Below are 12,119 nucleotides of genomic sequence, written 5' to 3' on the forward strand. Positions count from 1 at the left end.
ATTCAGAATTAGTTACTTATTTTTTATACTAATAATTTTCTAGAAAATATCCTTGTGGCTAAATTTTTTGCCGGGTCAGCTAGTATATATATAAATTACGCGCGCGGCCGCCATAAAATTTTAAAATTTAAATTGGCCCGTGAATTAAAAAGGTTGCTCGCCCTTGTTTAGGCTGACTACTACAAAATTTTGATTTTTATTTTTTTTTCAAAAATACAATTGCGCGCCATACTCGACAAGACACATTTGGCGGTTGGTATTTGTTTGATTTTCGAATCGACTGTCAAATTGACAGCCGAAACGGCGATTGTATATTGGCTAATCTCTAATGCTCTAATGGATAAGTTTAACCTGATCTACCCGAAACTCGCAGTTAGAGAATGCGTATTTATTTTATTTCGTTATTATTTTTATTTAGTATTTAAAATTAACTGAAATAGATTGCATAATGTGAAAAAATATACATGTCTTCATCATGCAGAATTATGAATGATATCAACGTAAAAATATAACCTGTTATATTATTTATCTCTGACTTTAAAGAACAAATATTTGAATAATCTGTACCGTATCTTAAAATTGTAGGTGATATTATAGATCTCAGCATTACATTATAATTACGAGCAAGCACCGCAAAGCAGAACAAAACAATAGCAGAAGGAAATGTTATAATATCATAATAACAATTATGTCTGATCAAGTTACTGTTCCATTATTTATAGTTTTAGTTACAATAGTCTGTGTTAATTATTCTTTGCATAAGGTGGAAGAAGGACATGTTGGTGTTTACTTCAGGGTATGAAATATAAATGTTTAGGAATATAATATAGTTAATTACATGAGGAACATGCTAAACTAGGTATTAGAATGTCTTGTCATTCTGATATCCAAATATTTATGTAAATAAATGTTAAAATAATTTTATAAAGAGAAAACAAAATGACAACTAGTGCTACATGGCATTGTGCCTTAAAAAAAATTGATGTCACTTCCCATACCGACAATTAAAATTTTTAAAACAGCTTTAAAATTTTTCGAAGTTTGAAAAAATTAGGTTTTGAGAAATTGAAATTTTTGAATATATTTGAAATTTGAAAATTTAAATTTATTTTTATATTTGAAATCTTTTGAAAATTTTGAACTTTTTCTAAAGCAATCGTGTTCCATAGCTGTTTTAGAGATGAAATATCGAAGCGCATAAGCGCCGCATCATAGACTAACGGATAAACATTGGTACGGAAGCCATAGAAATATACACAAAATTTATACTTTTTATTAAAGGTCTATAAAATATCTGATAATTTGATGTGCATATGTGTTCAGTTCGTCTATACAAATAATATTTTTTGAATTACTCAAATCGGGCGCTCTGTTCTTTCAAAAAGTGAACACAAAACTTATGCAACATTTATAGAAGTTACTTCTATATGGCTTGATAAATAAATTACTTATTAGAAGTAAGAGGAAATAAAATTTTTACATAATAGGTTCAAAATGATTTAATTACGTGTTATTAATCTACTGACATCTACTCTGGTCAAAATAAATAATAATTGGAAATTTACAGGGTGGTGCATTATTGCAACAAATTAGCAGCCCAGGTTTTCATTTGATGTTACCTTTTCTAACATCGTATAAGTCTGTGCAGGTATGTAAAGAACTAGTGGCATCTATTTAAAAAAAAAAAATGATATTAAAAATTTAAATTGATTTAGGTAACAATACAGACTGATGAAGTGAAAAATGTGGCATGTGGCACAAGTGGTGGTGTAATAATTTACTTTGACCGAATAGAAGTTGTTAATATACTTAATTCTAACAGCGGTATAATCAATGGAATCAATGCATTTAAATATTATAAAAGTTTGCTATTTCTTAATATTTTTTCAGTTTATGATATTGTTAGAAATTATACTGTTGACTATGATAAAGTTCTTATTTTTGACAAAGTTCATCATGAGCTCAATAAATTCTGCAGTGTTCATACTTTACATGAAGTTTATATTGATTATTTTGATCAGATCGATGGGAACCTAAAAAGAGTATACAAATATATATGTTTCCGATCCAAAGTAATAGTTTACAATAGAGAAATTTAAAACTTTTATATGATTTTAGGCTTTGCAAAAGGATTTAAATGAAATGGCCTCTGGTTTAATTATACAAGGAGTGCGTGTTACTAAACCTAAGATACCTGAAACTATTCGAAAGAATTATGAAATGATGGAAGGAGAAAAAACTAAGCTTCTCATTTCGATACAACATCAAAAGGTATATATGTACGATCTTTGTTAAAAATTATGTGACACAGTTTTAAATTTCTTATTGAATGGTGTGAAGGATATATATAACCATATTATTTAAGGATTTTATGAAATTATCTTCAAAATTTATTGATAATGCATGCAGTTAATTTAATCTTTCTCTAATATTAATGCACTTAGAAGTGCAAGTTTAATTTATTTATTTGGCATTAAAAATTTTGCGTTTAATACAATCTAATTCAATTAATTATTTCTAATTTGTTCATAAATTCCATATTTATGATATTTGTAATGAATAAATAGAAAATAATTTGGTGAATGCAAATTAGGTAGTGGAAAAAGAAGCTGAAACAGAACGAATGCGATCTATAATTGAGGCTAAAAAACAAGCAGAAGTTGCTAAGATTGTCAATGAACAAAAAATATTGGAGGCCGAATCATTGCAGCGCATTGAACTGATTGAAAATGAAATAAAACAAGCACGAGAAAAAACTCGTGTTGATTCTGAGTTTTATGAATCATCTAGAAAAGCAGAAGCAAACAAAATTCTTCTCACTAAAGAATATTTAGAGTTAAAACGATATGAAAGTTTATTATCAAGCAATAGTAAAGTGTACTTGGGTGATGGATTGCTAAATAAAATGTTTGTGGTCAACATTGATGAAGATAAAAATCAGTGTATAAATGTATAACCATTAATGATGTGAAATTTTGTACTTATATTTTTTTTTATTGTTTGACATTGAATATATTTTCAAAAAATAATAGTAACCAATTTACTTAGGAAACAAATTTATATATATATATATATATATATATATATATGTAATTTTAACATATTCAGTGTCAAACAAAATATATATATATATATATATATATATATATCTTGATAGTTTTTTCGACGATGAAACATATTCCAAAGTAACTAGCAGCCCATTCGTCAAAATAAAAAATGTAAAAAAGTATTTAAACCTTTTATTTATACTTTTTGACACCTGATTTATTGCAGTTGCTGAGTGATGGCACGCACCTGGTGTCAAAACATAAATAAAAGGTTTAAATACTTTATTACATTTTTAATTTCGACGAATAGGCTGCTAGTTACTTTCAAATATATATATATATATATATATATATATATATATATATATATATATGATGTCAATTGTATATACAAGGAAGTCACAAATGAGATTATAACTTTAAGAAAAATTATTTTAATAACTAGTGTATAGCATTGTGCCTTAAGGCAATTGCTGTTTCATGAACAAATCTTTGAGGAATAAAAACTATCAAATGCATTGAGATTTTAAATATGAGAATAAGAGTTTTTAATACTAAATGTAATTACCAAAAAATTATTTACAGTATTTATATATTTATTCAAATCTGAAATATGTTGAACAATGAACAATTTTAAGTTTTTTTTTTTTTAAGAACATTGATGGGACAGGCTACTGAGTTGTGTGACACATTCAATAGTACCTAATAAAAGTTGATGAGTAATATTTGTATAATGCTAGTAAATAATTATATTGTATTATTGAAAAACATTACATCAAAAGAAATTTAGATAAATTTTGAAAAACTTCAACATCAGTGTTTAAAAGTTTAGTAGCATTGATTATACTGATTATTATTAATGTTGACAATGCTAATAATTATATAAACACCAAAAACCTTTTTTTGCACTTCTTTATTTCTACTGCTGGACATACATTGCACAAAACTTAATACATGGAGGATTCATGCTAATCAAATGCTGAATCTACCTTTCCTAAATACATGCTCCCCACACCATTGCTTTTATTATTATTTTTTTTTTATTCTTTTAAATAAATGAATCCCTTTCATAATTTATATCTACTACACACATTTTCATCAATGGTTTCAAAGGTATGCCAAAATCATCATTAAGTGTTATAAACAAAAACAAAAAAAAGGTTTTTTTGTAAGTTTAATTTAATAGTTAAGAGGTATAAAGCGATAAATATATTAATTCAATTGGGGATTTATTATATATTCTTTAAAAAATGGCTTCTTGCATTTCCTTTTTTATGAAAATTTATGCGCTAATATCATCAGTTCGCGAATTTGCCAATTTTTGTTCATTTCTTTCATTTCTAATTTTGGCGCTTTAATTTGAATGCATTTATGAGCGCGGGGCTGCTGAGCGATATGCAATTAAAGCGCCATCGCGCCGTAGCGGTCGTAACTTTCCCTACCGCTCTGAATCTATGGCAAATTTCACGAAAGTTATGCAGTTGGTGTCCATTATTATTATTTGACAATTTAACAAACTTCACTTGTCAAAATTTGTATTGCTTCACTTGTCAAAAAACAACACGTGCTTATTTGACGGGGTTATGATATGATCCATGATCCACAACTTTTTTGTTATTGGTTAAATATGTTATTTGTTTTATAATTAATTAGAGTTTGCATTATTTGATTTTAGAGAAATTATTATTAGATTGTGTTTAATAAAAATGGCTACGAATAGACGGATTTTTGTAGGAAATTTACCTACAGATATAAATGAAGACGATATTCGGCATGAATTTTCTGCTTATGGAAATGTGACAAATGTTGAAATTAAGCAGAAAAAAGATAATTTGAATGAAGGCCAAGCCAACACTTTTGCTTTTATAAATATGGATATAGATACGTGGAGTTTAAATAAATGTTAGATATGTCCCCTTCTATAATTTTTCGTTATTTTCAACATGATTTTATATGTTTTGTTTTTAAAATTGTCTAGGTATACAAGAATTTTCAGAACAAGAGTGGAAAGGAAAATTTCTTAAAGTCGCTTTAGCCAAAGAAAGTTTTCTTGAACAGCTTCAACGAGAAAGATTGGAAGCGAAATTGTTGAGTAAAAAATTGAATAAAAGTATAGAAAAAAATGATGAAATTATTGAGCAACCCATCCAGCAACTTTCAAAAACACTGCCTGTACCAGTAAAACAAAATAAAACTACCATAGTAAAAGAGGGACAAGATAGTGAAAGCTCAGAAAGTTCTAGCAGTTCTTCAGATTCAGAACCAGAACAAGTATTATACCTACATATATAATCTTTTACTTAATCTGTTAATACTGTCTTTTATTTATATTATATTTTTTATTAGGGAAAAAGTGAAAAACCTAGAAATGATAAGAAAACTGTTGATTCTGTTGATGATCCTGTTGATGACAATAGTTTCATTATTAAATCTAATAAGCATAACTCATTTTTGAACCCAGAGGTAATCACATAATTTTACATGTAAATAATATGTTATTTTACATTTGATTCCAATTTTTTATAGAAATTAAAAATTCCTACATATGGCCCGGCAATAGTTTCACAGAACAATGTGCCTCATAAGAAAAATTTAACACCACAGTCTACGCTCGCCGAACAAAAAAGAATACAATCCTTGCAAGAGAAAAAGGAACAGTATAACAAGCAAAAAATGCTTTTGCAGAAAAGTTTTCTAAAAATTGTAATTCAATGTAGTTGTATTGTATATGTTACATTATTTGGGTGGATCAATTATACTCATTATTTATTGAATCCTTAGGATGTAACTCCAAAGAATAAAATAGTTTTTTGTGATGATAATATGGAGAATAATAATGATGTAAATGGTTCTGTCAGTAGAAAATCAAAAAAAAGGAAGACTGCTTTATTCGATGAAAATGAAAATGAGGATGAAGAAAATTACCAATTTGATTTAAAAGAACAATTTGAAGGTAGGTATACAGTAATACCACTTAATGCGGGAATACGTTCCATCAAAGTAGAGGAATATTGGCTTAATGGCATGGCGGTCAATTTTGTCGTCAATCTATATAATTTTTCTATTTCCTCTATCATATTATTTCTAGAACAGATAATTCTAGTTGCTGCAGAGATTGACTTGAATAAAAGAGCGGTAAACTGAAACAGCGCTAAACAAAACTGTGTTAAGCGGTGTATTACAGTATTATAAAGTTTTTACCAATGAATACATTTTGTCTAACTATTTGATATAAAAATTTACATTATGTGTATGTGTATTTACATTGTGTATATATATATATATATATATATATATATATATATATGTTCAATTTTAATTAACCATATATACACTCAGTTTGCTTATTGCATTGGCATAGTGCATTGGAAGACACAGATCATTCCATGTGGTCAAACAAAACTTGCTGAAAATTATATGCTAAATAAAGACAGCAACAAAAGCCAAATTTTGAAAAACCAATTATTTTCAATATTGTTAACTTTGTAAAAAATGCTTAAAAGCTTTGCTTTGATACTTTAACATACTATAACAAAATTGTAAGATGCTTATATCTGAACAAAATTTCTAACAAATAATCCTCATATGATTTTTTACTACTAATGCAAATGAATTTACCAGTAATAACATAATTTTTTTCTTTTTGTTATAATTTATTTTTGTTAATGAAGACTTTAATGTCTTACTTACAAAATTGATATGTGCAAAAAAAATACAATAAATTGAATATAAAATGAAAGAAGTTACAAATAAAAACAGTAATACAAAAATAATAACATAAATGAACTATGACGTGAGGATGTATACCGCGTACTAAGTCAGGGCGCGTGCAGACATTGGGCTAGGTGTTTGGTAAATCGGAAGGCCATTTCTTGCTTAGTCTTCTTAACAGTCTGTGAATCGCTTGAATAGTAGGATTTGTATGCTGGATTAATTTATTGATAAAAGATGAACTTCTAATAGTAACATAATGAATTATATAAAATGATATTTCTAGGCAAAGAGGGTAAAAAATTATTGAAACTGCAATCAACATTTGGTTATGATAAACGTTTCACAATGGATTCTCACTTTTTGGAGCAAGATGATACAACTGAATTAAAAAATAATGATGTACCAGACACAGAAAACTTAGAAAATGAAAAAAAGCATCAATTTGAAATATTAGAAAACATTCTTGGAAAAAGGATCGATTATAACAAAGATCAAATTAATAAAGATATCAAGATGAAATCAATGCTTCGATATGATCCATCAAAACCTGATCATAATAAATTTTTAAATAAAAATGAAAAAAATACAAAGTCAAATTCAAAAGTAATATCTGAAATTGATGATAAAGCAATTGATGATAATTCAACTAATGATAAAGAACCATTAGTATCAAATCAAAAGTTCTATTCTGTTTCTGAAAACTTGAAGGAAGCTATTAAAGAAAATACTGGATTTAGTTTATTATCTATGTTTGGAAAAGCTGATTTAGAAGAAGGTAATGAATTTTGTTTATATATATATATAAATATATACACCTAAGTCTGTTTTTACACGGTCTTTTTGTACACGGTTTTGATATAACACGATTTGATATTTGAATATTTTTAATTTTTTTACACGATTTTATTCCATTTAGCACGATTTGAAATTTTATGTACTTAAATTTTTTTGTCAAATTTAATTTTTGCGAAGAATGTTCATATCAAAAAAAAGTATTTATGAAAGAAAAAAGTCTGAAACCATCGATAGTATCGATAGTTTGCGAACACTAGCTTAAAGATTTAAGTAAATTCCCCTTTAGTGCGTACAAACAATTTTTACTGGTCAAAGCAAATGTGAATAGCACTAATTTAGGGGAATTATTATTAAAATAAACATGAATTCTTGTTCTTGAAAATTCTTGTTTTTCACTAATTTTAAGAGGTTTTAGAGAGTAGGACAAACCACCCATTTTTGTATAAGATCAATGTCTTTTTTTACACGGCTTCTTCTGGAACCAATCTCCGTGTAAAAACAGACTTAGGTGTATATATATATATATATATATATATATATATATATATATATATATTTTGTATGATTCTGAATTTGATGTTGACATATGTATTAACAAAGTCTAGTAATCGGGCATAATATCGATAAAAAACATGAATTTCTTTCAAAAATTTAAAACTATAAAATACTATTTGCGATTTTTCAAATTAGTATTTTGTGAAAATGTTGTGTAATTACAAGTTTAATGTTTATAATACATAGTGTAGTGCATTACCATATCCTGACCATGGATTATTAAAATCTTCCAATTTAACTCTAAGATTAACTAATTGTAAGTACTATTTACTCTTTTTATTTTTTCTTTTCACTCCAATTCAATTGCTTTAGTTTTTAATTTTATTTTTAGTTTCCACTGAATGAAGGTTAGGATTATATCCGAAACATTTGGATTTAAAATAAATATTTCAAAGAAATTCATGTTTTTTATTGATGTTATGCCTGATTACTGGACTTTGTTTATATATATATATATATATATATATATATATATTATTTACATAAGTTCACATAAGTACATATACTTGCTTTTTATTTACATATAATGTAGTTTTATTATATTATAATAGAAGCAGTAGATTTAGATAAAAACGCTGGTAGTACGTTTCAAAAAGTGCAGCAGAAAATGGACAATCCTTTAGACTCCCGGAGAAATCCATTTCGATATGATACTTCCGACTCTGAAGAAGAAACTAATGGAACATTGAAGTCAAAAAAGGAATTAATAAATCATGATATTGGCCACATTTCTAGTACAGGCGTATGGAGAGAAAATTTTTTTTTCATAAAAGGCGATCAAAGACTGAGTGGTTAGTTACATTTTTATTGATTGCTAATTCAGTTATAATAATGAATGTATTTATTATAGAGGGTATCAAATTCTTTACAACATTTTCTTCTAATGGTGGCAAAGATACTTTTAATGACACAAGAAGAGAGTTGAAAAAAGTTGTCAAATATAAAATACTCAATAACCTGAGGAATGCAAAACCATTTAAAAAGAAGTTAGGTAGTCATAAGATAGCAAGAAAAGTTGTAAAAAATTAATATATGATAATAGATAGTAAACATATTGATTAAAATAAAAGTGTTACACTGATTTCATCCAGGAAGTAATAATTTTTATTTGTCACAATGCCATATTTTATCTGCATAAATAGCTTGTCATATTTATCTGCTAAATCTATCAATAAGACTTGAAAAACTACAACATGATAGTATCAAACAATAATAATTTGAAGAAAATATTTATCATGTGTTATTTCCAAAGTAAAATATAAAATCTAACATACATTTAAGATCATAATGGGATTGTTGTTTTGAATAAAGTGCTATAATTTAGAGCTGTAAATTGATCAGAATTCATTGTTTTCCAATATTTTCGCAAAATAATCCTCAATTGTGTCATAGTTGAATAAATTATTTTTCTAATTAATTAATAATGTTTAGTGATGTTTGGCATCACTAAAAGTAATAATATAGTAACAATAATAAAAAAAGAGTGCGTGCAAGGTTCACATGCGATTGAAGTAAAACTTATTTGCCACTGTACAAGATGGCATTTAAGTAAAAATAAATGCATCATATAACAATATTGAATAATGTATACTAGTAATATGGTAACACTCGTGATGCATATATTCATTAGTGCCAACCATTATACACATTTATATAATGATAAATTATAAATTATATATTTATAATAGCAATAAAAATATGTATAATATTTAAAAACAATTATGTAATTAAAGTCATACTTCAAATATGACATGATCGGTTTGTCATTGCAATTAGCATTTAGAAATGAACCTTCATTAGAGAAATGAAGTAACTGCTGATTAATAAACTCTATAATATTCGTTGACACAGTGGATTATATTAAACAACGTCTAAACAAATATTGCTTTCGCAATTCCACTCATGTAATAATTGTGTTTGAAGAACTTTGTGTAATTAAAATTAACATGCATTCATTGACTGATGGTATTTTTGTTACTGTTTCACCATCGGTATAATCTCATTCTCTGAACAGCTGTAATATATGTTTTGCCTAAAAAATATTTTCCATTTCAATAACTTCAAAGATTTATAGAAACTATGAATAATATAGAAATAATTTCTAAGGAGCAGGTAAAATATTCTTCTGATTCAGGCATTTTTCATTAAATCAACATTTGTACTACAAAGTAACTTTAAAATGTTTATTCATCTATGCCAATGTCCTTGTTGATATCAGTACGCATACAACGACAGATCTCTATTCACATACGCGACGACTTATCACAATCGACCTGTATAGAACGAATGACGAGTCATTGGCACTTGACTCTTATCTTATGTCCGTAACGCACTTCCGTTGCATTTGTACGGATTTACACCCTAGTCGCACCTGAAGAAGTTTAACTTCAAAAACATAATTAATTTCCCAATTACATATATTTGTTTCATTTACACTATATATATATATATATATATATATAAAATACGGTATTATTTGTTTATAATAGCTTCTACTTTACAATAATTTTGAATTCTATGAAATACGCTGAAACAATTATTTTATTTTAATGTTGGCAAGAGTTGTTTTGTTTTGTTCTGTCAAACCGCATTCAAACGCCAACTTCAATTCGTGCCGGAATAGTGCTGAGTTGTTTGTGATTCCTAAACGCTTAAAGCTTAGTGATTGTGCATAATGACATCTGAGAGATACAGTTTTTCGTTAACCACTTTTAGCCCTTCGGGGAAATTAGTGCAAATTGAATATGCTCTCGCTGCAGTGGCGGCTGGGGCCCCATCAGTTGCCATAAAAGGTTTGTAACTTTAAAATTTAAGGTTATTAAATATTATTTTAAATCTCACAAAGAGCTGAGTAGTATATCACTTAATTACGATAACGCTAAATTCATCAAATGTGATAATATTTCAGCAAGCAATGGGGTGGTTTTAGCAACAGAAAATAAGCATAAGTCGGTACTATATGAAGAGAATACTATTCACAAAATTGAAGAAATATCTAAGTACATCGGTATGGTGTATTCTGGTTTAGGCCCCGATTACAGATTATTGGTTAAAAAGGCACGGAGAATGGCCCAGCAATATTATTTGGCGAATGGGGAGCACATACCGACTGTGCAATTGGTGCAGCGAATATCTACTGTAATGCAAGAATATACTCATTCAGGAGGAGTTCGACCTTTTGGAGTATCACTCCTAATTTGTGGTTGGGATGATGGAAAACCTTACGTTTTTCAGTGTGATCCATCAGGATCATATTTTGCTTGGAAATCTACAGCAATGGGCAAAAATCACATTAATGGAAAAACATTTTTAGAGAAACGTTATAGTTCTGATTTAGAATTAGATGATGCTGTCCACACTGCCATTTTGACATTAAAAGAAGGTTTTGAAGGCAAAATGACAGAAGAAAATATTGAGATTGGTATTAGTAATGAAAATGGATTTATGAGGTTAGATGCTTCTACAGTGAAAGATTATTTGGCAAACATCCCTAGTTAGAAAAATTTACAATATCAAACATTATCTTATTCTAATGTTATTTGATACATAATAAAGACTTACAAAATATTTACACTTTTATTGCATACGTATCAACATATATGGATGATATCTTAAATATACATGTATATATGTATGTATGTGTATATATATATATATATATATATATATATTTTGGAGTATGTAAATTTGGTGTTGATATATTAAAACGAGTGTGTTGAGTCAGGCAATATCACCAAGTAAAATAAAAACTAAAGCAATTAGGAAATTAATAAAGCTGTTTTCCTAATTGTTTCAGTTTTTTTTTTACTTGGTGGTATTGCTTTACTGAACACACTTGTTTTAATATATATATATATATATATATATATATATATACATATATATATATATATATATATATACATTCTTTTACATGATATATTTAGATTTCTAGAAAAATTTAGTTCTTGCATGGTGTACGCTGAAGATTAACCTTGATGAGTTTGATTTTACTTCAATTAGTTTTAC

At 27.3% G+C, this 12,119-nt stretch overlaps 3 protein-coding genes across 3 annotated transcripts; all 3 read left to right on the forward strand.

The window, feature by feature from the left end:
• Window positions 1-364: 364 nt before the first annotated feature.
• LOC113374807 (erlin-2-like) lies at window positions 365-2,956 on the forward strand. Its single transcript, XM_026614773.1, has 7 exons — window positions 365-500; window positions 586-796; window positions 1,568-1,648; window positions 1,716-1,824; window positions 1,891-2,042; window positions 2,119-2,271; window positions 2,594-2,956. The coding sequence occupies exons 2-7, from the start codon at window positions 689-691 to the stop codon at window positions 2,954-2,956; spliced, it is 966 nt and encodes a 321-aa protein (XP_026470558.1). The 5' UTR covers window positions 365-500; window positions 586-688.
• Window positions 2,957-4,619: 1,663 nt separating this feature from the next.
• Window positions 4,620-9,199, forward strand: LOC113377562 (probable RNA-binding protein CG14230). Its single transcript, XM_026617923.1, has 8 exons — window positions 4,620-4,949; window positions 5,026-5,318; window positions 5,394-5,510; window positions 5,574-5,750; window positions 5,829-6,000; window positions 7,045-7,536; window positions 8,663-8,902; window positions 8,962-9,199. Exons 1-8 carry the CDS (start codon window positions 4,754-4,756, stop codon window positions 9,138-9,140), a joined length of 1,866 nt encoding a protein of 621 aa, XP_026473708.1. The 5' UTR covers window positions 4,620-4,753; the 3' UTR covers window positions 9,141-9,199.
• Window positions 9,200-10,732: 1,533 nt separating this feature from the next.
• On the forward strand, window positions 10,733-11,662 carry LOC113376828 (proteasome subunit alpha type-2-like). Its single transcript, XM_026616892.1, has 2 exons — window positions 10,733-10,903; window positions 11,020-11,662. The coding sequence occupies exons 1-2, from the start codon at window positions 10,786-10,788 to the stop codon at window positions 11,607-11,609; spliced, it is 708 nt and encodes a 235-aa protein (XP_026472677.1). The 5' UTR covers window positions 10,733-10,785; the 3' UTR covers window positions 11,610-11,662.
• The last annotated feature ends 457 nt before the right edge of the window (window positions 11,663-12,119 follow it).

Source organism: Ctenocephalides felis, unplaced genomic scaffold (genome assembly GCF_003426905.1).
Source record: "Ctenocephalides felis isolate EL2017-DRISC unplaced genomic scaffold, ASM342690v1 CF-g0.4_SCAFFOLD_01886, whole genome shotgun sequence".
Classification (NCBI taxonomy): Eukaryota; Metazoa; Arthropoda; class Insecta; order Siphonaptera; family Pulicidae; genus Ctenocephalides; species Ctenocephalides felis.

Excerpts from the sequence above, each read along its gene's own strand:
- LOC113376828 (XM_026616892.1), top strand. The coding sequence starts at position 10,786 with ATGACATCTGAGAGATACAGTTTTTCGTTAACCACTTTTAGCCCTTCG. Across the intron at positions 10,904-11,019 it reads CCCATCAGTTGCCATAAAAG|CAAGCAATGGGGTGGTTTTA; the intron begins GTTTGTAACTTT and ends ATAATATTTCAG.
- LOC113377562 (XM_026617923.1), top strand. The coding sequence starts at position 4,754 with ATGGCTACGAATAGACGGATTTTTGTAGGAAATTTACCTACAGATATA. Across the intron at positions 5,319-5,393 it reads CAGATTCAGAACCAGAACAA|GGAAAAAGTGAAAAACCTAG; the intron begins GTATTATACCTA and ends ATTTTTTATTAG. Across the intron at positions 5,751-5,828 it reads AGAAAAGTTTTCTAAAAATT|GATGTAACTCCAAAGAATAA; the intron begins GTAATTCAATGT and ends TTGAATCCTTAG.
- LOC113374807 (XM_026614773.1), top strand. The coding sequence starts at position 689 with ATGTCTGATCAAGTTACTGTTCCATTATTTATAGTTTTAGTTACAATA. Across the intron at positions 1,825-1,890 it reads TATACTTAATTCTAACAGCG|TTTATGATATTGTTAGAAAT; the intron begins GTATAATCAATG and ends ATATTTTTTCAG. Across the intron at positions 2,272-2,593 it reads TTTCGATACAACATCAAAAG|GTAGTGGAAAAAGAAGCTGA; the intron begins GTATATATGTAC and ends AATGCAAATTAG.